At 44.0% G+C, this 26,431-nt stretch overlaps 1 protein-coding gene across 2 annotated transcripts in view; it reads right to left on the bottom strand.

Moving 5' to 3' along the window:
- Positions 1 to 26,431, bottom strand: part of PTPRT (protein tyrosine phosphatase receptor type T) — a 734,376-nt gene that overhangs the window by 511,769 nt on the left and 196,176 nt on the right. For both annotated transcript variants that reach the window (XM_073309805.1, XM_073309804.1), the window contains exon 2: positions 25,429 to 25,554. In XM_073309805.1, the coding sequence (XP_073165906.1) occupies positions 25,429 to 25,554 (126 nt within the window). The remainder of the gene's footprint in view (positions 1 to 25,428; positions 25,555 to 26,431) is intronic.

Below are 26,431 nucleotides of genomic sequence, written 5' to 3'. Positions count from 1 at the left end.
AAATCTAGCCATGTATCAATCAGAGGCCAGGCTAACCTCCTTGTTCCAATAAGAACAATAACTTAGGTGCACCATTTCTTATTGGAACCCTCCGTGAAGTCCTGCCTGAAATACTCCTTGATGTAAAGCCACCCCCTTTGTTGATTTTAGCTCCCTGAAGCCAACTCTGTAAGCCATGTCGTCAGTCGCCCCTCCCTGCATCAGAGCAATGGCAAACAATCGTGCATCTGAGTTGAGAGTGCTGTCCAGAGCAGTCACAATGGAGCACTCTGATGGGGCTAAAATATTGTCATGGGTGGTTCTGGGTACATATCGTCAGGCCCCCATTCCCTCCCTCCCTCCCTCCCTCCATGAAAGCAAGGGCAGACAATCGTTTCGCACCTTTTTTCCTGAGTTACCTGTGCAGACGCCATACCACGGCAAGCATGGAGCCCGCTCAAGTAACCGTCACCATATGTCTCCTGGGTGCTGGCAGACGCGGTACTGCATTGCTACACAGTAGCAGCAACCCACTGCCTTGTAGCAGCAGATGGTACAATGCGACTGGTAGCCGTCATCGTCATGTCCAAGGTGCTCCTGGCCACGTCGGCCAGGAGTGCCTGGGCAGACATGGGTGCAGGGACGAAATATGGAGTGACTTGACCAGGTCATTCTCTTTAGTCCTGCAGTCAGTCCTATTGAACCATCTTATGGTGAGCAGGCAGGCGATATGGATTGCAAGAAGTCCTACTGTACCATCTTCTGCCGAGCAGCCATGAAATGTGGATGGCATGCAGTCCTTCTGCACCGTCTACTGCCAGCCAAAGATGTAAAAGATAGATGGAGTGGATCAAAACAAGAAATAGACCAAATTTGTTTTGTGCTCATTTGCTTTCCCCCCTGCCTGTGTAGGGGACTCATTCCTCTAGGTCACACTGCAGTCACTCACAAAGAAGGTGCAGTGAGGTAAATCTAGCCATGTATCAATCAGAGGCCAGGCTAACCTCCTTGTTCCAATAAGAAAAATAACTTAGGTGCACCATTTCTTATTGGAAACCTCCGTGAAGTCGTGCCTGAAATACTCCTTGATGTAAAGCCACCCCCTTTGTTGATTTTAGCTCCCTGAAGCAAACCCTGTAAGCCGTGTCGTCAGTCGCCCCTCCCTCCGTCAGAGCAACGGCAGACAATTGTTCCGCGCCTTTTTTCTGTGCGGACGCCATACCAAGGCAAGCACGGAGGCCGCTCAGCTCACTTTGGCAATTAGGAGCACATTAAACACCACACGCATTATCCAGCAGTATATGCAGCACCAGAACCTGGCAGAGCGATACCGGTCGAGTAGGCGACGTCAGCGCGGTCATGTGAGTGATCAGGACATGGACACAGATTTCTCTGAAACCACGGGCCCTGCCAATGTATGCATCATGGTGCTAATGGGGCAGGTTCATGCTGTGGAACGCCAATTCTGGGCTCGGGAAACAAGCACAGACTGGTGGGACTGCATAGTGTTGCAGGTCTGGGACGATTCCCAGTGGCTGCAAAAATTTCGCATGCGTAAGGGCACTTTCATGGAACTTTGTGACTTGCTTTCCCCTGCCCTGAAGCGCATGAATACCAAGATGAGAGCAGCCCTCACAGTTGAGAAGCGAGTGGCGATAGCCCTGTGGAAGCTTGCAACGCCAGACAGCTACCGGTCAGTTGGGAATCAATTTGGAGTGGGCAAATCTACTGTGGGGGCTGCTGTGATGCAAATAGCCCACACAATCAAAGATTTGCTGATATCAAGGGTAGTGACCCTGGGAAATGTGCAGGTCATAGTGGATGGCTTTGCTGCAATGGGATTCCCTAACTGTGTGTGGGGGGGGGGGGCATAGACAGAACTCATATCCCTTGGCACTGGAGCACCAAGCCTGCGAGTACATAAACCGCAAGGGCTACTTTTCAATAGTGCTGCAAGCTCTGGCCGGGAAAGGTACATGATGCTTGCATCTTCAGGAACTCTGGTCTGTTTCAAAAGCTGCAGGAAGCTTTATTCCCAGACCAGAAAATAACTGTTGGGGATGTTGAAATGCCTGTAGTCATGAAGCCGTACACAGGCAGCCTGGACAGTAGTCAGGAGCTGTTCAACTACAGGCTGAGCAAGTGCAGAATGGTGGTAGAATGTGCATTTGGACGTTTAAAGGCGCGCTGGCGCAGTTTACTGACTCGTTTAGACCACAGTGAAACCAATATTCCCAATGTTATTACTGCTTGCTGTGTGCTCCACAATATCTGTGAGAGTAAGGGGGAGACGTTTATGGCGGGGTGGGAGGTTGAGGCAAATCGCCTGGCTGCTGGTTACGCGCAGCCAGACACCAGGGCGGTTAGAAGAGCACAGGAGGGCGCGGTACGCATCAGAGAAGCTTTGAAAACCAGTTTCATGACTGGCCAGGCTACGGTGTGAAAGTTCTCTTTGTTTCTCCTTGATGAAACCCCCCGCCCCTTGGTTCACTCTACTTCCCTGTAAGCTAACCATCCTCCCCTCCTCCCTTCTATCACCGCTGGCAGAGGCAATAAAGTCATTATTGCTTCACATTTATGCATTCTTTATTCATTCATCACACAAATAGGGGGATGACTACCAAGGTAGCCCAAGAGGGGTGGTGGAGGAGGGAAGGAAAATGCCACACAGCACTTTAAAAGTTTACAACTTTAAAATTTATTGAATGCCAGCCTTTTTTTGGGGGGGGCAATCCTCTGTGGCGGAGTGGCTGGTTGGCCGGAGGCCCCCCCCACCTTGTTCTTGGGCGTCTGGGTATGGAGGCTATGGAACTTGGGGAGGAGGGCGGCTGGTTACACAGGGGCTGTAGTGGCAGTCTGTGCTCCAGCTGCCTTTGCTGCAGCTCAACCATACACTGGAGCATACTGGTCTGATCCTCCAGCAGCCTCAGCATTGAATCCTGCCTCCTCTCATCACGCTGCCGCCACATTTGAGCTTCAGCCCTGTCTTCAGCCCGCCACTTACTCTCTTCAGCCCGCCACCTCTCCTCCCGGTCATTTTGTGCTTTCCTGCACTCCGACATTATTTGCCTCCATGCATTCATCTGTGCTCTGTCAGTGTGGGAGGACAGCATGAGCTCAGAGAACATTTCATCACGAGTGCGTTTTTTTTTCTTTCTAATCTTCACTAGCCTCTGGGAAGGAGAAGATCCTGTGATCATTGAAACACATGCAGCTGGTGGAGAAAAAAAAAGGGACAGCGGTATTTAAAAAGACACATTTTATAAAACAGTGGCTACACTCTTTCAGGGTAAACCTTGCTGTTAACATTACATACATAGCGCATGCGCTTTCGTTACAAGGTCACATTTTGCCTCCCCCCACCGCGTGGCTACCCCCTCAATCCTCCCCCCTCCCCATGGCTAACAGCAGGGAACATTTCTGTTCAGCCACAGGCAAACAGCCCAGCAGGAACGGGCTCCTCTGAGTGTCCCCTGAAGAAAAGCACCCTATTTCAACCAGGTGACCATGAATGATATCTCACTCTCCTGAAGATAACACAGAGAGATAAAGAACAGATGTTGTTTGAACGCCAGCAAACATAAACTGCAATGCTTTGTTGTACAATGATTCCCGAGTACATGTTACTGGCCTGGAGTGGTAAAGTGTCCTACCATGAAGGACGCAATAAGGCTGCCCTCCCCAGAAACCTTTTGCAAAGGCTTTGGGAGTACATCCAGGAAAGCCGCGAATGCCAGGGCAAATTAATCCTTTCACATGCTTGCTTTTAAACCATGTATAGTATTTTAAAAGGTACACTCATCGGAGGTCCCTTCTCCGCCTGCCGGGTCCAGGAGGCAGCCTTAGGTGGGTTCGGGGGGTACTGGCTCCAGGTCCAGGGTGAGAAACAGTTCCTGGCTGTCGGGCAAAGCCGTTTCTCCGCTTGCTTGCTGTGAGCTATCTACAACCTCATCATCATCATCTTCTTCGTCCCCAAAACCTGCTTCCGTGTTGCCTCCATCTCCATTGAAGGAGTCAAACAACACGGCTGGGGTAGTGGTGGCTGAACACCCTAAAATGGCATGCAGCTCATCATAGAAGCGGCATGTTTGGGGCTCTGACCCGGAGCGGCCGTTCGCCTCTCTGGTTTTCTGGTAGGCTTGCCTCAGCTCCTTCAGTTTCACATGGCACTGCTTCGAGTCCCTGTTATGGCCTCTGTCCTTCATGCCCTGGGAGATTTTGACAAAGGTTTTGGCATTTCGAAAACTGGAACGGAGTTCTGATAGCACGGATTCCTCTCCCCATACAGCGATCAGATCCCGTACCTCCCGTTCGGTCCATGCTGGAGCTCTTTTGCGATTCTGGGACTCCATCATGGTCACCTCTGCTGATGAGCTCTGCATGGTCACCTGCAGCTTGCCACGCTGGCCAAACAGGAAATGAGATTCAAAAGTTCACAGTTCTTTTCCTGTCTACCTGGCAAGTGCATCTGAGTTGAGAGTGCTGTCCAAAGCGGTCACAATGGAGCACTCTGGGATAGCTCCCGGAGGCCAATGTCGTCGAATTGTGTCCACAGTACCCCAAATTCGACCCGGCAAGGCCGATTTAAGTGCTAATCCACTTGTCAGGGGTGGAGTAAGGAAATCGATTTTAAGAGCCCTTTAAGTCGAAATAAAGGGCTTCATCGTGTGGACGGGTGCAGGTTTACATCAATTTAACGCTGCTAAATTCGACCTAAAGTCCTAGTGTAGACCAGGGCTAAGGTGCCATAAGTACTCCTCATTGTTTTTGCTGATACAGATTAACCCAGCTACCACTCTGAAACGTGGTAAAAGAACACATATAGGACAGTGTAGAAGAATTCCAAACACACTAATGTTCAATGTATAAAGCACTTGTTCTGATACATCTTAAAATACACTGAAGTGCAAGAATTACATCTGTTAAATCCAGACTTTCCAGGAGGGGCACCTGCTCAAGCTGCCTTTCATTTTGTTCCCCTCGATAGGCTCTGCCAGAATGTTTTTTTCATTGCTGTGTCCATACTACAGGTGCTTAAGAGCAGACTAGATAAAACACCAAATGGGCTCAGGGCCCAAACCTACACCAATAGAAGTCAATGAGAGTCTTTTCAGTGATCCAAGGGGAATTTCAGTGATCCAAGTGCTGTCAGTGCAAGGATAATCCTGCATTACAGCAAGAAGACCTGGATGAACCAGGAGGTCCTTTCTCTCCATTGTATATTCTTCATGGTATATGCTGCAGATTAAGGACAATGCTGGCATTTACTCCAGTAACTCCATGCTAACCTTCTGATTGTGCTGGCACAGACCAGTTACACTCAGAGTGACCTGCACATTTTGACAAGTGAGGAAGAGTGTGTGGGGATTCCTGTGGGCCCCGGGGGGGAAGAAGGGGAAGGGGTATTTCCAGCAGCTCTGAATGCAGAAACCACTGACTCCCAAAACAGGTACACCACGTGTTGTGGAGGATGAAGGGTGATTTCAGGCAGAGTGGTGGATGAGTTTCTCCACAGTCACAGCTGTGAAGTAGAGGACGAGGAAACATAAAATATACAAAGCTGCAAGTAAGCTTTTACCAGAACTCTCATGTTCACACCAAGCTTTCTCCACACTGCATATGTACAAACATTTCAAAGCAGCCCTATCAGATATAATTAATTAAAAAACATTCTCTAGAATGATTACAAAAATGCATAGAGTGAACAAATAGTAATAGCACATAAGAAATATGAGACAAAACTTTATATGAAACTTTTACATGTATTACCCAGAATCCTGAATTGTCTACATTGGGGATTAAACTGTGTCAACAGAAACTGAATCAAACAGTTTTAAGATTACATTGCATAAAGTGTTAAACTTATGCTAGTTTCAAATGGTTCAGACAGGGATAAAACACTGCTTACCTGGCTCATATTTTGGTTCTGCTAAAATGATTTAATCCCCTGCATGCAAAAGACAAGGAAAATACTAATAAACTGTCACCAGGTGTTGTTTCAGGAGTAGAAGTTCATAATTTTTCTGAGCAAAACTTCACAAAAATATAAAGTTGGCTTTTAAAAGATGTTGAATAGTTTGTTTTGTTTAGTCTAACTCAGGCAGGATGTAAAGCATTTAATCACAGCATCCCTTGCAAAATGAATATATGAGAGACTACACCAGATCTATACCAAAGCTGCAAGTAATGTTGAAGTGACCTGAAGAAAATGCTGCTTCCATGGATTTAAACTGTAACCGCTCTGGGGAAGGGACAGTCTTTTTGTTCTGTGTTTGTACAGTGCCTAGCACAATGGGGTCAGAGGCCATAATTAGGGCATCTAGTTGCTTCACTAATACAAATAAATAATTAATAACGGTGGTCTGTGAATCACCCCTCTGCATGAGTCACATTCTACACAAACTGCTACAAGACTCCAGAACACTCAACCAGTGAAAATTAAACACAGCCAGCAGCTCCGCTTGGGACTATGCTCACAGCCTGAAAATGTGCCTTGCCTTTAAATTCCATCTCTCATTTGGCTAGTGCCATTTGCTACAGCTGTTCACTTAATTCAGAAAGATCACATAATGAAACATATGCTAGAGAAAGAGTCCATTAGAATTCATTGAATACAGCTTTTCTTTTGAAAACTCCCCTCAAATATACAGAATTGCTTTACTTGGCTTCATTTTTCAACATTCATAAACATAACTGCATTTATTTTTCGAGTCAAGACTGCAAAATAAGTGATAATTTACTATATTACAACCTCCAGCTCCGAGAATTATAGCCACAACAGTTCCAGTACACTCATGAAAGGGGTGCACAGTTAAGGAGTGGGTGGGTTGCCTACTTCAGGAAACTCATATAATTTTTTTCCCTTGAGGAAATAGGAGCATTGTTGCTATCAGCTCTTTTTTCTACACATACCAATAACTCCTGGAAAACCGTCTTGTTAAAACAATGCATCTTCCATATGCCCAAAAGAAACATGCACAAATACAATGAAGACTTGTAAACTAAGTATCTAGCATAAGAAATATTTTAGTTTGCTATTCGCAACTGACCTGATTTTTTAGAGGTTCTGAGCAGTTTCCTGGTGGAATCAAAGAGCTGAGAGTGCTCAGTACCATTGAAATCAGGCCAAAATGAATCCTTCTATATAAATAATGGAGTGTTTGAAAAGTTTGGACTGCATCTAGTGCTTGTTACAGACCCCAATCCAATGCATTTTGAAGTCAACAAAGACTCCCATTGACTTCAGTTGTCATTGAATCAATTCTACAATGAGGAAGTTATAGTGCCAGGATAAATATTGTGTAAAGCTTGCATCTCAGTTAGGTACCCTACAGCACTTGCCGCTACACCAGTCCTAATTGGCATCATGCTGCCAAATTGAGTGGTGGTTTTGATGCAGGTCACAGGATGATCTCTCATCTCCGGAGGGGAAAAGATCTACAGTATTAACAAAACCAATCCACTGCAGGAAAGAGTTTGTGTTGGAGGCCAGATCCAGCTCCCACTGAAGTCAAAGGGTTTCTGTCGGCTTCCAGTGACTTTCATGGACTTCCTAAATATAAACGCTATCTGTTAAGGGTGTTGAAATTTGCCCCTACATACTAGGAAGATTTTACTCTTATCTGGTGAGGTGTATTACTTAATCGGTGCAAGTTATGCTGTAAACATTACAGATACAAACAGACTTGAGGTACTGCAATGAATTTAGTATTGTGGACACTGAAAGAATCCCAGTTTCTCCCACAAGACCTGGGATGCGGATTCCTGTTCCCTGGTGCTGTTCAGCCTGCACTGTTATCCCAGAATCCCTGGGTCTTTGGGAAGCCAATAATCCTGTCACGGCCAGTCAAGCAGCAGCACCACTTTCTCCACTGCCAAGAGAAATATGAATCTAAACCACAACACACTGGCCCCAAAGTCACATGGGTGGCAATTTGCAAAGCAGTGGTCTTCCTCACTCCTTCCTATAAGCCCTGCTCCTGGATAGCTCTCATGAAACCCCATTAAGATGCCATGTAAGCCTCACATCATGAAGCTTGTGTTGCAGAGACTACCGACAACCACAAGGCATCAGTGGAAAAGTAAAAAAAACACAGCATATCCTGAGCACAGGGCTCTCTCTTGCAGCTAAGTTTTTCTCCAATGGACTGGAGATTCAAAGCAGAGAAGATCTCATACAGACTACATGAAAACATTACCTTCCTTTATAGTAATGTGCCATTTATAGCTTCATATGATGTGTTAAAGCATACTTAGTAACTTCTCAAGATCATGTATGATACGAAACAGACACTTGCATTGTCTTCTGGTCCGCAATGTCAGACACTTGTACGGGGGTGTCAAACTCTTTTTTGAGAGGCCTAAATTCCACTTTTGCATGTAGTCTACAGCAAATAATTCTGACTGAAGATTATGTAATCCAAAACTCATCTCCCACATGTCAATGTGAACCTTTTATGAGGCCCAGGATAGAATAAGGTCTTTATGCAGTAACTAAACGTAGCTATGCACGTACCTATTGTCACATTCAGCATCTCTCAGTGGGCAAAATGTGCTCCTCTTTTTTTTAAAATGTCATTCCTGGCCTGTTACTCTCCCTGTCCTGTTGATTTTTTTCTCTCCACTTTCCCCCTTTTACATTTCATTCCCCACAGCAACTCCCAACTCATCCCTGTTGTTTCCATACTCATTCCGTTCCACAGCCTAACTCCTAAAATGATAAGTAATGAAGTGGCTAATGCTGATACTTCAAGTGTTGTCATTAGCTAATGAAATTAATGGGGTTCCTAGCTATAGCCAAGGGGCATTTTGCTGACCTTGCACTTCTGTCCAACCACTGCTTTCAGTGCTGTTCAATACTCTATCCTCCTCAGATGCTCTCTTCCCTGGCATTCCATAACTGTTCCTGGGGGTTCTCACCCTGCTGACTGTTTCTTCAGCATCTCCTTTAACGGCTCCTCCTCCTCCTCTCCCCCTTTATCTGGTAGTGTCCCCCAGGATTCTCTCTTCACTTTACTTTATCAAAAACCTGATCTGCTGCCTTTCTTTTAGCAACCACCACTGTACAGATATCCCCCAGACCCCTATTTTCAGCCATGCCTTCTGTCAGGTATGTATCTCCAATGCTGACATCTACTCCAAAATTCAGCTGCTCTCTCCTCCTACTTGTATGCTCTATCCAAATCCACTTCTTCTCTATTTTCTGAGGTTACAGCCTCTGGTTACCTTTGACCCTCTCTCTTTCTTCTTGTTGACTCCTCCTCTTCAATATCACCAGAATCGGCCTGTTCCTCATTGCTAAAACCTTATCCTTCTCTTAGTCATTACTTGCATGAACTACTATAACCATCTCCTCTCCCTGGCCTTCCTTGCTTCCTGGCTTCTCCCATTCCAGCCCCACCCTACCCCCAAATCATTTATGGAGAATTTAATTAGAAACCCAGAGTGTTCACACATCTCTATATGACTGAATGACACCATTTCTTGGCTCTATATATACACCAAACTCAAGCAGTTTCAAAGGACCATTGGGATTGGGACAGTGAAATAGCTGCTATTAGATTCATGGAGCTTGCTTCAAAGAGGTACAGAGGGTAGTCTGTGAGGTGCTGAAAGCCCTCAGCTCCCACTGGAGACAATGGACACTGAGGGAAACTGGCACCTTACAGGACTGGGCCCATAAGGAAGAATATACAGGGGGAGGCAGGTGGCTTTCATGTCTTCTTTCCCAGCCCTGTCATGTCAGTATAGCAGTGCCCCCTGAGAGTGCTAGGGTCTGGCTAATAGTGATAAAGGTAAGGTGCTAATGTTCACAGCCAGGGATGCTGGGTTACTGATAGCATTCACAGAGGAAGAGGGAAGAAACAGACTGGCAATAGTTCAAATGCACCATTTAGCACAGCAAGGGTATGGTGCTTGTATGGACCTCTGAGGACAGCAATTCATTCTGGGCCATTAAAACCTCCCCAGAAATCTCTCTTTCAGACTCCTTTGACAATACATCTCCCAAACATTCTGGGAGATTATCAGTGGGCAGACTGATTGAGAGTCTGCACAGTGCTGTGGGTGAAGTGTGACTTAATTACAAAAGTGCCATTGAAGTATACACAGGACATGTATTGACCTTGACCTCTCTTCAGGAAGCGTAAGAGGACATTTTAATTTTACAATCAGTGTGAGAACTGTAAACTAGTGAAAATTCAAATGTAGTTCCCCTTCTTCACTAGAGTGCATCTTAAATGCACTGAAATATTAATGGTCAGCAATTCTGATACCTCATCTTCTGTAAGGAATGGTTGCCTTTAATACTGGAAGCTCCTATGAGACACTCTCAAAAAAAAATCTAAGGATATGTCTACACTACAATAGAAGACCTGTGGCTGGCCTGGGAAAGCTGAGTGGGCACATGGGGCTAAAAGTTGTAGTGTAGATGTTCGGGCTTGGCTGGAGCCCAGGCTGTAAGACCCTTGAGGGAGGAGGGTCTCAGAGCCTAGGCGCCAGTCCGAGCCCAAAATGTCTACACTGCAACTTTTAGCCCCACAGCCAGAGTCCCGTGAGCCTGAGTCAGCTGACCCAAGCTCTGTGACTCAGTGTTGATGTACCCTAAAGGGTCTGAGTCTAACACCCTCACTCATGTCAAGTATGATGTTACTCTGTGGGTAGTTCCTTTAATATCAACTGGCTTATTTGCAGAATAAGGTATTACTTGGTGGGAGTGAGGGGGCTCGGCAAAGTTAGCTCCTATATAAATCTAAGCGTGGTCCATATGAAGATGTTTCCCTTCCTCTAACACCATTGTTCAGTTCTGACACCAGTGTTGCTCTTCAGGGCACTAGTAGAGGTTTGGGGATTTGCATGTTGGCTTTTTAGTTCAAGGGAAACCAGTGACAGAGTCTGGGAATGCTCAGCATGTAATTTGTTTTATTGATGGATACACCAGTTCTCACAAGAGATGTTCAAACAGCATGCGGGACAATCTATTCTTCAAAGAATATCAGCCTAACACTAAAGCTGGGTTTCCCATGAGCAACTCGAGTCAGCTGAGGCAATCAGAGCCTACGGAAGACAGCAAACTCTCCTGCGGCTCACAAAGCAGCCTCTCTCCCAAAGCTGCTTTGACACACAACACTGCATAATCCAAAACTAACACAGCTTGTCTTCCCAACAGTCAAAACTTGCTCACACATTACGAAAAGCTTGAAAGTGTGTGTGTAAGAGTGCCACCTGGTAATGCCTGACATAACACTAAAAAACCTCTCATGTTCCCTGTGTAGCACTACACTCACTCATGAAACTGTAAAGTTAAAAACAAACACGAAACTGAAACATTTTTAATTATACACAAAAAGCAAAGGGGAGGGTTATGACTAGAGCAGAAAAGACCTTCACTTGTGTGGGGTAGAGGACACTGGACTGTCTACAGAAAGACCAGCTCACATCACATAAGTAGAGGGGGATGTCCATGTGCTAGGTGACATTTTTTAAAAAAAAAAAACAGGTTGCTGAGATCTGCACAGAGTTTTGGAACAGTCCTAATGAGACTGCTCACTGGGCAGAGTGAAGGTAATACAGATAAGAAAGTGCCTGGCAGCTGCAAACTACCAGTGAATTATTTACTACTTCTCACCTTTCCCAAACTATGGAATTTCACTCTAAAGTTACACTGGCCCAAGCCCAGAAAAAATATTCAATCCTGGCCAGTAAAAAATATAGGATCTAATTTCTCAAACTAACACTCTAGAAACAAAATGAGGAATTGCCTCTTCCATTGGTATAAGGCTTTTTAACACATATATGAGATAAAATACCTTAATGCAATTTTTTTCTTGACACTGGATGAAGGTTAACTGTGTTGTGAGGGAAGTTTGTATCCCAAATTCATTAAGAAACCAAGAAAAATTATTTCATGTTTTTAGATGGAAAAAAAAGCACTGACTAGCAAATTGAAAGAACTAGCAGAAGTATCATTCAATGAGAGCCTATATTCAATTTTTGTACACCAGTATCAGTGTGAAATGGTCAGTGCATACTGATTCATTACTTTCTCCACATTGCTTGTGGCTCCTTCCAGTCAGCTGACCTTGGGCAAATGTAGCAATATCCACTGTCAAATTGGCTACATGGTCCCATGGTAGCTGGTTTTCGATGGTAGCCGAAGGATTTGAGTGCTGCTTTGATGGCTTGGTGAGATGATGGGTATCAAGGATTCTTCTCGTCTTATGTGCATCTATAAAAGTCTTTCTCCTAGATTGACAAGGAACAAGAGTCTTGTTTGTCTTGGTCAACATGGTGTCAAGCAGGATTGTTGCTGACTCAAACAATACAACTTGCAATGCCAGCAACATTAAATATGTTGAAGGAAAGAGCCATTGGGCATCTACTCATTTTGCCCTGCAGGAGTACATTCTTGCAAGATGGTACATATTATTGACACCACTTTTAGTGTAACTATAGGGAGGATTACGTGGGTTTTCTTTTTATATCCTTCTACAATCTTGTCATGATGCATCATCAATAGCATTACCACTGACTTCCCCTTCTTTGGAACATAGGAAACCAGGTGAATGGCCCACCATACCCAAACACTGATGACATTTTTTCTCAGCTTCCATGTGGTTGCATCTCACTGAGTATACTGGCTTCTTTCATCACAGTATCCCAGCATTGATCACATTTTTTGCTGAGTAGATCTTTTGCAAGCTAAATAGTGGTGAAGAAGGTATCCCCAACCATGTTTCTTCCAGTCTTAAACCAGAGCTAAACAATCTCCTTCACAATACAGTCACCTTGGTAATTTCTCTTTGTGATGTAGGTTGTTTCCAAGCGGCAAAGAGTCCTGTGGCACCTTATAGACTAACAGACGTATTGGAGCATAAGCTTTCGTGGGTGAATACCCACTTCGTCGGATACATGTAGTGGAAATTTCCAGAGGCAGGTATTAATATGCAAGCAAGAATCAGGCTAGGGATAAGGAGGTTAGTTCAATCAGGGAGAATGAGGCCCTCTTCTAGCAGTTGAGGTGTGAACACCAAGGGAGGAGACGCCTTTGTAGCTGGCTAGCCATTCACAGTCTTCATTTAATCCTGAGCTGATGGTGTCAAATTTGCAAATGAACTGAAGCTCAGCAGTTTCTCTTTGAAGTCTGGTCCTGAAGTTTTTTTGCCACAGGATGACTACCTTTAAATCTGCTATTGTGTGTCCAGGGAGGTTGAAGTGTTCTCCTAGAGGTTTTTGTATATTGCCGTTCCTAATATCTGATTTGTCTCCATTTATCCTTTTACGTAGGGACTGTCCAGTTTGGCCGATGTACATAGCAGAGGGGCATTGCTGGCACATGATGGCGTAGATTACATTGGTGGACGTGCAGGTGAATGAACCGGTGATGGTGTGGTTGATCTGGTTAGGTCCTGTGATGGTGTTGCTGGTGTAGATATCTGGGCAGAGTTGGCATCGAGGTTTGTTGCATGGATTGGTTCCTGAGTTAGAGTTACTATGCTGTGGTGTGTAGTTGCTAGTAAGAATATGCTTCAGGTTGGTGGGTTGTCTGTGGGCGAGGACTGGCCTGCTTCCCAAGGCCTGTGAACGTGAGGGATCATTATCCAGGATGGATTGTAGATCACTGATGATGCATTGGAGAGGTTTTAGCTGAAGACTGTATGTGATGGCCAGTGGAGTTCTGTTGGTTTCTTTCTTGGGCTTGTCTTGCAGCAGGAGGCTTCTGGGTACACATCTGGCTCTGTTGATCTGTTTCCTTATTTCCTTGTGTGGGTATCGTAGTTTTGAGAATGCTTGGTGAAGACCTTGTAGGTGTTGGTCTCTGTCTGAGTGGTTGAAGCAAATGCGGTTGTACCTCAGCGCTTGGCTGTAGACAATGGATCGTGTGGCGTGTCCGGGATGGAAGCTGGAGGCATGAAGGTAGGCATAGCAGTCGGTGGGTTTTTGGTATAGGGTGGTGTTGTGACCATCACTTATTTGCACCGTGGTGTCTAGGAAGCGGACCTCCCGTGTAGATTGGTCCAGGCGGAGGTTGATGGTGGGGTGGCAGCTATTGAAATCATGGTGGAATTCTTCTAGGGTTTCCTTCCCATGGGTCCAGATAATGAAGATGTCATCAATGTAGCGTAGGTAGAGAAGGGGTGTGAGTGGACAAGAGCTGAGGAAGCATTGTTGGCATATTGTGGGGCCATGTGGGTGCCCATAGCGGTGCCACTGGTCTGGAGGTAAATATTGTCACCAAATTTGAAATAATTGTGCGTGAGCATAAAGTCACAGAGCTCAGCGACCAGTTGTGCTATGGCATCATCAGGGATACTGTTCCTGACAGCTTGTATTCCATCTGTGTGTGGGATGTTTGTGTAGAGAGCCTCTACATCCACAGTGGCTAGGATGGTGTTTTCTGGAAGATCACCAATGCATTGTAGTTTTCTCAGGAAATCAGTGGTGTCTTGGAGATAGCTGGGAGTGCTGGTGGCATAGGGTCTGAGTAGAGAGTCCACATATCCGGACAGTCCTTCAGTGAGAGTGCCAATGCCCAAGATGATGGGGCATCCAGGATTTCCGGGTTTGTGGATCCAAGGTATACCTCTCCATTCAGAGGATACGATGTCACAGTATCACACCACCACCAGATCTTGATACCATATTTTGCCGTATTTTGGAATATACTGTGTTTTAGACATCAATGTCCTTTTTTGGCACCAGGTGCTCATCAACAGTTATGTCTGCTCCAGGAGAATAAAACCTTTAACAATTGCTGTACAGACACTCTCTATACATCACAAAATGTAGCCAGATTGTCTGATGCTCTCCATTCTTCTCTCAAGTTTTTGTTGTCAAATTGCAGGTGCCAAGTGATAGTCTGAATCGCTACAAGCTCATTGTTGCCCAGAAAAAAGTGACGTCCTGAGTGTGGATTCCATAATCCCTCCAGGCCTTTATGATTCCCTGATACACATCAGCCAGAATTAGGAGGTCAGAGTATGCTTTCATCTTGGTTTGGTCAAGCAGTTTCCATTCCTTGTTTTTGTCTGAATTGCTGTCATTCCATTCTCAGCATATGCAATCTGCCTCTTTAAATTTATCTCTTATCACAATGTGGAAAATGTCTTCTGTGAGGAAAAGTGCCAATGCTTTTTACCAATGTATCCTTTTGAGCATCACCTCTTGCTCCTGACTGTTCATGGATAATGTCCTGGCATGGTCTGCAATGAACCACTCGCAGAGACAAACACCACATTCTACCATTCTTGCCTCTCATGGAAACACAGTCCATGCTGGGGACAGTGGCAAGTTGGCTTGGTTCACCCAATACCACAGTGCTGCACTTCCTGCCTACGCATGTCCTCCCTACTCTATGAAGGCTGCAGGATTTACTCCACGTAGCTGCTGTGTTGGTAACATGGAGCTCCTCATTATCGGGGATGAACTTGATGAACAATCAATGGAAACGTGGTTTTACTTCTCAGAGCAACTCTCAACATGATCTAGCACAAAGTCACGATCATCCAATACGTTGTCATTACAGCATGACTCACTTTCAGAACTTCAAATCATTTTTATAAGGTCAGAAGCAGAATATTGTGTCTGTTTGTTCGTCATCTTGAATTGTGCAACACTGCAAATCCCCTCAAGAGTCTCCTGCATCTGCAGTGTTTGAGCACAATATCTAGATAGAAAATCCCTTCAAGGATATTAGGCAAGAGATGCAGCATTTGTCCACTCTGTGTTGAGGAGACCTAAAAAGCCTGGATTTTAAGGTACCAAGCTCTCTGGAGTACTTTGTACCTTAGGGTGACTGTATGCAGCAACCGCTGTCACTGCAATGCATTATCAATTAGTATATGCAATGTCCTAAGACAGCGAGTTGGATGGCCATTAATCCATAATTTATTGTAACATATATGCTCCTGAGGATTACCCCCACAAATACATTAGCATATGCAAATTACATTTACGTAAAAAACCAGCTTTTGCTTAGGGAAGGAGACATAGTTATCACAATTCTTGTACAAGATACTCTCACTAGAAGCAAATGTGTATACAGAACTACTAAATATATTAGATAACAGTACAACACATTTGTACAAATGTACCCCACATACGTTTTTTTGATACAGAAATGTCTTTCGTGCAAATTTTTTTCTCTGAATTGTGTACACGTGCTTCAGTGACAATGTCCTAAAACAGCATAGTTGGAAGGCCACTCATTCATGAGTTATGGTAACATATATGCTCACTGGGTATGATATTATCCCATTAATGTGGTTGAGGGTTAATCAAACAATATTGTTTCTACAATATATTGTACTTTTTTCCCCCTTTCCTCTAGGATCTGCACTACTGAACTCTATGTATTAGAAGAACCTGGCTTTAGAGGGTGAAAAATACATAAAGTACCAGTATTTAGGGGGAGAGACCTAAAAACACCAGAGAAGATATCTTTTCTGTAGAATACATGGTAAACTGGCACACAATTTTTTATTGAAACTCCTTTGGTCATCTGAAATCCATGCCAGTAAAGCCTTTAACACTGCACACAATATGTTTGCTCATTCTCTCAGATAACCACTGAACTAAACTCACTGCTGGCAAGAACATGCACACTGCCAATGACTTAAATGCCAGCTGTGAATTTGGCCCTTTGTACCGATTACAGCACACAGTATGAAAGGCAAAGGGCTCAGCAGGCATTCATTGGGAATGCCTGTAATACTTAAACACAACAGGATGAAGAGACAAGAGGATTTTTCTTCTGAAATTTTAAGTTAGCCCATTAATGTTAGCTAATGAAGATGTCTGTGAATTAAATGCCACTTGTCTTTATTCCCAGCTGGAAGTAAAGGGAGGTGGGGCACTAAGAGAAAACAAACAAGGTTTACAGGGAGAGTGATGGGACTCTAGTAACAGAGAGTAAAATGCAAATTATCTGTTGGAGTAAATTGTCACAATTCCATCCATTTAGATGGAGCTGTGCCAAATTACTTCAGCAGAGAATTTGTCCCTGTATTAGTGAATGCTGTGTGCTTCCAGAGAAATCCAATTTAGCTTGGAATTCAAGGCTGAGAATTTTTATTTCAATATCAAAATTGTGAACTAATGTATTTACTTGGTAGGGGAAAAATTGATTCATCCTGAGTAATTTCCCTTGAAAAAGATAAATAATAATAAAAACCACACCACATACAGACAGCCGAGGCAGATTTCTTTCCCCGTTGCAGATGAGAAATTGCATCATGATTCATCATATACACAGTAGGATTCTAATTTTTTTCTTTTAACAAGTTTGTTTGTGGAATTCCTTGTAAGCAAGAATTAATACTCAGACATGAGAAAATGTTAATTTATATTGCATTACTTTTGAAAAGTACAAATGTTGTGTTGAACTCCTGTTGGCATCCAATCAATCCAGCATGAAGAAAAAAGGCAAAAACAAATGAATGAACTGTGCTTAGATGTACTATGTATGTAGTTTGCCTAGCACCAGTTTCCCATCCAGTGAAGAACCTCCTCCTCATCTGCCAGTGGACACCAGTGTGAAGTGATAACCCCAGCAGGAAGGGCTGGGTGGGAGCTTTCAAAAGATATGGTATATCCTACTAGAATCCAATGGAATGGACTCTCTATATGGGGATAGGCAAGACGACTTAATGGACCAAATGCTCTCCTAAATTAAACCTCACTCAATGCTAATGAAGCCAGTGGGGTTTAAATCAAAGGAAAATTTTCTCTGCTGGCTCTAAATCGTGCATGTGATGGTATGTAATCACATGTGTGAACTGCACATTTGAGTGTTCCAACTGGGTGATTACTCGAGCAGCCTTGGTGGACGATCGCCTTGATGTGTGCTTTCCCTGTAGAAGCCCAGAAAGTCATGTACTGTCACTCAAACAGGAGAATTGCCCTTCTGGGAGGAGAGAGGTACCCCTGCCCTACCTTTGCCACACCAGAGGGGAGGAAGCTTTTTCTCCAGTCTCCTCCTCTCACAGAAGAAGAGAGGCCCAATCGGAACAAAGAGGAGCAGTGGCAGGCTGTGCCACATAGCAGCTTGTTTGGGAGGCCTCTGCCACTCCAAATGAGGGGTGAGGCACAGGGGACTCATGTGAGGATGTACTGAGGGATACATCTACACGGCAATAAGAGACTTGCGGCATGGCTGTAGCTGGCCCAAGTCAGCTGACTCTGGCTCTCAGGGCTCAGGCTGCAGGGCTCTAAAATGGCAGTGTAGACGTTCAGGCTTGGGCTGAAGCCCTGGCTCTGACACCTTGCAACATCTTCACTGCAAGTTTTAGCCCTGTTGCCCAAACTCCATAAACTTGAGACAGCTGACCTGGGCTCTGAGACTCAGTGCGGCAGGTTTTTTATCGCAGTGTAGCCATACCCTAGCTTGCTTTAAGCTAGCCCTGCAGCGAATCAGAGTATCCTCCAGGCAGCTCCCAATAATAGTATTTCTGCAGAGACCTAGTCTCACATTAAAGCTACCTTTTGCATCAGGATCCAAAGGGGAAGGTGGTACAGCAAACGCTGTGTGCCTTTCTATGGGGATGAATCTGCCCCTTGGGTGAAGCAGCTGCCATTGCTGTAGGGGGACACAAACTGCACTAGTGTGATGAATGAAGCCCAGTTTGGAGGAAAAGCAACAGACAACAAAACAGCTCACTATTTTTGCAGTGTGACAAAAAGAAATGAAAACGTTTTTTGCAGGTGCAGCTCCAAAACCAAACTTTTAAAATACGGCCCAATATTAAGGTTTTGCCAAACAACAACAAAAACTATAGAAAAATGCAGAACAGTATTGGTTCCTGCAATTTTGCTTCCTTCTTTTCTGCACATTCCAAAATTTGTTGTTGTTTTTTTTTGGTCAAATTACAAGCGGAAATTGGGCTTAAAGAAAGAAAACAAAATGCCCATTTTCACTATGAAGACAATGTTGCTCAACAATGAGTCCCATTTTCAGAGACAATAGGCTATTTATTGTGAAAAAATACTCAGACCAATTTTGACATTGCAACAAAACGTGAAAATGCTTCAACTCTGAGCACTTAAATTTTGGTGCAAATATTTCACCTAACTTCTTTAGAAAATAAAACTAGACTTCTATTTCCTAGACAAATAGGATTCCTACTTCTTAAAATCCAAAAGCAGATCAACCAGCAATAGTTGTGATAATGGGCAAATATTTATATTTATAGGAAATTAGCATGCATGTAGAGACAAAAGGAGATCCATTCTTCTGGGCCAACTTACTTACAGGAAGTGGATAATTAGGAACACAGGAGCAGATCCTCAGATAGGGTCCACTGGACTTAATGGAGTGATGCTGATTGACACCCATGGGGGAATCTGTTTGAGTTATTTACTTGTACTGTAACACTAGTTTTTCGAGGTGTGTTGTGCACATACACATTCAACTGCAGGTTTGTTTGTGCCCAATGCACTCGAGTCAGAGACTTTTGCCAGCAGAACCACTAGGCGGAGCATGAGCCTCTCCACTCTTCATTCCTTCGCACTGCTGTGTAGCTTAGGTCTAAAGCAGCAGGGAAGGTGGAAAAATCAGAACAGTTACTGTACAAGTAAGTAACGATTTTTTCTCCCTTGCCTGACTGTGTTCACATACATTCCACTGCAGGTGATGACTTAGCAGTTCCCTTAAAAGGTGGAGGGACTTGGGATCATCTGAAGAGAAACTGTAATGCCAACATGCTGCAGTTGGTATCATCATGAGAGGTTTGAGTGATGGCATAATCTTTCAGGGTGAATACATTGTCTTTTTTTGAAAAAAATAGTTCAGACTCTGCGAAGGGCAAATATCTTTCATCATTTTTGGAGCTCCTTCAGAACGCTAGAAGCCTGCAGCCAGGAAGAGCAACTCATGGAGATGGTGGTGGCCTTTGAATCCAAAGCCATATCAGTGGTATCAATAGCTGCCTGAAGGGATGTTCAGGCTGTCAGCTGCCCTTCTGAAACCAGAGCCAGGAATTGTTCCCTTCATTCTTCTGGCAATGTTTCAGCATGTTAAGAAATTGCAAAGAAATTAATAAAGGTATATTTCGACAGGACTACTTGATGTTGGCCACTCTTCTTTGAAAAGCAGTGGTGGAATACGCCTTTTGGCCATGTAAATCCAGTCTGTTGTAAGCCTGGTCTTTGGGAGCAGCTTTAGGATAGAACTGTTCAGATTGCTCATTAGCGGCCGTAACCACCAAGATATCAGAAACTGTTGGTTAAAAATCAAAGTGCTGCTGAGGGACTTGATAACTTGGCCATAGGTGGTACAGAGGTCGGGGTAGGTCAAAGACTTTTCACCAGCTCTAGCAAAGCTTCATTAATGGGGTGGACAACCCTTCCCAGGCCAGGGATCTGTACAACAACACAGAAGCTGTGCAGGGTTTCTTGCACAAGCCCTAAGAGCGCAGGCTGAGAAGTGGCCATTCTCCTAATCAGGTCCTGAAAGACACTGAAGTCCCCTGGAGGGCAGATGTCAATTCTGGGGTGATGGCTTCACTTGGCCAAGATGATGAAATAACAGGGGGCAACGTCTAGGGGTTCCTCCATTATTTCTCCTTCCTCCACAGGGTCCAATTCAGTGGGTGGAGGAATGATGACAGAATCCTGAACCTGAGGGGGAGACCTCCTAGACTGTGATTGTGATGGCGTTCTAGATAGCCTCAGAGCAACCCAAGACCAATAAGGCCATGGGGGATACTGCAATGTCTGAGACACCCATAGTGAGGGACACCATACTGGTGCGTCTTTATTAGAAAACCACTCCTCATCCTTAGGACCTGTAACCTTAGTACAAGATCTATAAGAGGATTTAAAAGATCATGAAGGTGATGCAGATTCCTCCATTTCAGAGTCCAAAGAAGAAATATAAGTTTCTTCAGAAAAGGGAGGAGAGGTCCCTTATTGTTTTGAGGTGATCTGGGTAGGGGAGACACCCAGGGATCCAAAAAAAGCAAAGGTCGAAGCAGTCAGCATGCCAATGAGGTGAGCGCTGCTGGCATGCTGGTGCAGAGACATGCTGCTGTCTGCTGACGATGCCAAAGGTGCTGCTCATGCAGGCGGGGCTGCAGACACTGAAGTTCCCCTAACCAGAGTTGATTGTAGCAATGGAGAGTCTGGTAGGAGGAGACAAAAAAGATCTTTTGCAAGCAAGAAAGCCCACAGAGTGGAGAACACCAAAAAAGGTAAGTGTTCATCTGGCGGTGCTGAAATAGACTGGATTGACTGGAATGATGAAGAAGGATCTGGTAAAGGTGAAGACACTGGTCTCGATAGCCCCGAAGGAGCATGAGTTTACAGTGAAACCTCAGATGGGCCCGGTGAATGCTGTCTGTGGTGCCTTGAAAAGGTACCAGAGGACTTACTGAAAGTCCTTTTAGGAGAAAACCAAGGCTTTAAGTGCTTGTCAGCATCAAACCTTCACTTTGAATTGTGGGGAGCTGAAGGGGTGCTTGTCATGGATTCAGAATCCGCTACATCATGGTCGGGACTCAGTTCTGACATGGGATGCAACGCCTCTTTCAGAAGGCGAACTTTCAGGCATAAATCCCTCTGATTTTTAGTCCTGGTGGGGAAATTTTGAAACGCTGGCTAATTGAAGGAAACACCATGCGGAACTCCAGCTTTTGTAACAGGCAGTGAGAAGGAACTGAGGGGAAGGTGACAGACTTGTCCCATTTATGCCCTCAGATGGGCACACAAAGAGATATGGGGCACTTGCCGCCTAGTGGTACTGCTGGCAAAAGTCTCTGACTCATGGGCATTGGATGCACACACACCAGTACTGGAATGTATATGTGCATAATCACTCAAAGGAGAACGTAAAAGCTCCACAGAATGAACCGGGGGTAATAGCAAATCTAACACTTAATCAGTGTCAACAATGTGACACTGCTGCAAGAAGTGCATGCCATATTGATTCTGTATTCTTGGTGGAATCGTACATAATACAATTAAAGTAATTACCGCACTCTAATAAGCCCTGGTTAGGTTTTCACTGGAGTTAATTAGTTAATGCTTGTAAAGCGCTTTGAACCCACAAAATGTTAAATACTTTCATTATTATTATGATTCAGCAGCTACTGGGCCAGACATGTCCAAGGTGCTGGGAATGCTGCAAGTGTCGCAGTCTGGTAAAAGGCTTTTATTTTTGCCTGGCTGACCATAATGCAGGACACTTTTTTTTACAGAAATGTTTGCCTCTAAGAAACACACAGAGAGAGGTGTACGCATGCATCTCATAAGCTCAAGGACTGTATTCCTCCAGCACCATCTAATACTAGTACTCAAGAGGGAGAGGGAGGTTGGAGGGGGCAGAGACTGCATGTCACCCTGCACTGGAAGAGAAGGAGAAGCAATAGAATAGGCTTGTTTTCTGTGGCCAATGCATGTAGAATAGAGTTGAAACCATTGTCCTGCCAGTGCTCCCCTATGGAGTACTGAATAAATGCATGGTAAACAAGGTTCAGTTTTGGGCAACAATTCCAAAAAGACATTGCATACACTGGAGAGAGCGGAGAGGAAAGCAAGAGCAATGGAAACAGGCTTGGGGGCATAGGGAGGGAAATAAGACATACTGTGTGAGGAAAGATTAAAAGGACTGGGTCACATTGAGTCCTGAGAAATGGAGGCTTAACTGTCTATAGAACATAAAGGGAGGTTGTAAAGTGATTGTTCGCACTAGTCAACAAGAACAGAACAAGAAATAATGTGATGGAGCCACAAAATTGAAAATTCAGGGTAAGTAGTAGGAAAAATTTTATAACTCAGATAGTCAGTGGAACAAGTTGCAAAAAGGCAGCAAATTCCCCCTCACTGGGGATATTAAGGCTTGATTAGACATCCATCAGTTAAGGAAGATTTTGTTATAATCTCTCCTGCTACAATACAAGGAGGTGGACTAGAAGTCCTACCTAAATCTGAGGATGGGTAGCCCATGACTTATCTCAGTCAGATTTTTAAAAGATAACATTTATTTACTTAATAAAACAACCAACATCTGGGGTCTTAATTCTCAAATTAACTTAGCCCTTTGTTTCCAGTCTTGGGCAATTTATCACAGTATTCATGGCCAACAATATTATTTGCTAGTAATGATCAAAAATAAAATGTCAAAAATCTTTAACGTTGATGATGGAGCATTTGAATCTTTTGGGGCATTTTGATTCCAAGAATAAAGAGCAGAAAGTTGTCTTTGGATGGAGACCCTGGTAGCCGAGTGTCAGCATGGAAATAAAAAGCACAATAGATTAAGCATCTGTTTCAGAAGAGCACTCACAGCTCCCGCTGAAATCAGTGAGGCCTGCTGGTGGTCGGGAAACCAGACACAGAATGTACAGAAAAACAGTATTAATCACGGCAATGTTGCTGCAGGCTCAACTAGAATGGCGCTACACCTTGCCACCGCATGAGAGCAGACATAAAAAGTGCTATTGATGAACAAATCTTGTACCCATCTGGTAAAAGTCACTCTTTCCATGGACTCTGGATGCCTCCAAAGATTACACAATGTGGCACCTCCTGCTGTAAAGCTAGGACATGGCCCAAAATACCATCATGGCAACAAAAAATACAAGGGTATAGTACTAATTTTTCTTCTGCTATTCAAAATACCATGGTGTAGTACAGGTTAGTTTGTTTGTGTACATGGACATGCACGCACCATTCAGGGTTATGTTATCTATAAATGGACTGATACAGGTCCCCAGTGTGTGTAAGTCTATACGTAGAGAGATACTTGGCCCAACTTTTCCAGCATGAGTACAGAACAAGATGTCCCACTTAGGGTGCCAAAGCCTAAGTGTCTGAGATTGAAAATAGGTCTTGCATGATTGCATAGCATGCTTACCAGGAGAAAGTTACTAACTACTTTTACTAACAATTATGCACAGTTATATCCAAAATAAAGCAATATTTCCTTGCATTTGGAATGGGAAAACTGCTGTATCTGGCATCACAATTTATTTGTACTACAGTAGCATGCCAAGATCAGGTGTGGTGAGTGCTGTACAGACACTAAAAGACAGCTTCCAATCTAAACTGAAAACAAGGCACAACCAGGGCATAACTGAAAACTGGAAGCAATGGAGGAGTTGCTCAGTCATTGTGGTTGCTGTGGCATTTTTACTTTCTAATGGCAACAACTGTGTACAGAGATGAGAATTGGCCTCAACACCAGTGACTGAAGTAGACTAAAACACAACGAGGAGCTATGACTGTACCAGCCAAAGAAGGAGCTGTTGGGGACCTTACTCTTCCTCTAGCAGAGGAGTGGGAGCTGTGGTCCCCCTCATTCTAATCACTGCAGGGATAAAAATCCCTCAATTGGACAACATTCTGGATTAGTTTTCCCATTTTTCTCATGCTTACCTTGTCCAAATATAATGCAGTAAGTAGAAACAATGACTTCTCGTGTTGGCAAAATGGATCAGAGACCAAAATCATCAAAAGTGATCAGTGATTTTGGGTGTCAAATGTTACACATCTAACATGGCTGATTTTCAGAAGGTGGCTGCAGAACACTCCCTGAAAATCAGGTACTTTTAAAGTGTCAACTTGAACACCCAAAAATCACTATTCCCTGGGAAATAACTTATTTGACAGCCCAGCTTACCAAATTCTAACTGCCAAGAGGAAGCAGTACTTCTGGGAGTGATGCTGAAGCATCAGACCACTTTCCAGAGAAGAACTTCCAGTTTAGATGTCCTCGAAAACAGAGGACTTGGATGCCTGTACCCATTGATAAATCATTAACTTATGTTATTAGTCTCTATCTCTGCTGACATTCTCAAATACTGGAACATAATTTGTCTCCTGGAACCCAAGACTAGTCAGGTGGGTCCAGGTCCAGTTTATCCCATTAGAATACTCTCATCCTTCACAGGGACCCAGCATTTGTCACCTTTATACTGTATACCCAAACACCACGGATTGCTAATTCACAGCACGAGAGTTAAAGTGTAATGAGCTGTTAGAAAGTCTGACATCCCTGAACTTCCCAAAGAGACTGATCCTACAAGGTGTTGAGCACCTCCAAGGTGTTGAGCTTCATCTCCTCTGGCTTCAATTGGGGAAAAAAGCACTTTGCTTCTCTCCGGATCAGGTCCAAAGACTGACCAAACCCTGGACCATTTTTTTCTGAAACTCACCTCTCTCCACAACTGAGGGTTGAAATAAAATGGATCCAACACACTTTATTCATGGTCTGACAAAAAAATGCCAAATGTCTCTGTTGTGCCAAATTGCCCCAGTTTTTTCCCCATTTCTAATTGTTATGCATTCCTCTACTTGGTTATTTTTAACACAAAAGCCAGATGCATATAAATCGATGAATTCCAACCCATACAAGTCAGCACAGAGCTCACATGTAGAAAAATTCTCACAGGGAATCCCATCCAAATACAAACATTCAGTCAATGGCCTTTCCTGTCCTGCCTGCTCCATACTTACCAGTCGGGACAGCTGGATCCATAGTTGGCTTTTCCCACGTGTTGAGCTGCTCCCAGGTAAATCCATTGGTCCCCAGTGCCACGCTATAACCACAGTTACTGTAGTGTTCATCAAAGGAACAACCACCTGAGGGCAAGAGAGCCAAATAAATACTTTTGTCTTATTATGTTATTTCATTTACATCAGTGCTTTTTATATAAACTCTGGAAAGAAGAACAAAAAACAAAATGAATGTCTGGCACATTAGATTTCTATATTTGCTTTAGGGTATCCAGGAATGACTTCTGGATATCAAACACCCACTCTTTTTTTTTTTGGTGTAGGGGGGTGGTAAATCTTATTTTCTCTCTCTCTCTCTCTGATTGTGCTGCTGTTAGTTAGGCCTGTTACCTTAGATTCAGCCTCATGACTTAAGAATTTAAACAGCAATCTGGCATTTCAGGCATGAGCATGAGGACTCAGGTCTGAACCACAATAACTGTTTCCTAGCTACAGAGCTTGAAAACCAGATGTTCAGATAGGAGGTAAGAGTAGAAATTCATATGGCAAATGTTAACCTTCGCTTCATTGTGCAAACTGTCATGCCCTCCCTTCATTTACAATTTTAAACATTCAGTAGTACAAGGTTAATAGATGATTTCAAGACCACATCTCTCACATTTACTTACCTTTTAACTTTCTAGTGCCATAGGTAAGGATGTGATGAGCCAACTGTTTAACCCAATACCAAGAAGTGACAATTTGTATAGTGGGGCCCATTAAAGTCAACCCTTACCATGGCATAGTATAATACCTTGCTGCAGCATAGAGGGGACAGTTGTTGCAGCATACTGTGACCTTAACAGCATCCCAGTGCAAGAGAGCAAGGGACTCACTGTTATCTGGTAGTGAGTTTCAGCTGGTCTGACCCATTCAATGTATCCCAGCTCACTACTGTCATAACCTGTATCTAGAAGGTGTCATGTAAGACATCAGTAGAAAGTGAACAACATACTGATCATTG

Source organism: Lepidochelys kempii, chromosome 13 (genome assembly GCF_965140265.1).
Source record: "Lepidochelys kempii isolate rLepKem1 chromosome 13, rLepKem1.hap2, whole genome shotgun sequence".
In the NCBI taxonomy this organism is placed as follows: Eukaryota; Metazoa; Chordata; order Testudines; family Cheloniidae; genus Lepidochelys; species Lepidochelys kempii.
Note: the sequence above shows the minus strand (reverse complement) of the source record. Positions and strands in the feature narration are given on the sequence as shown.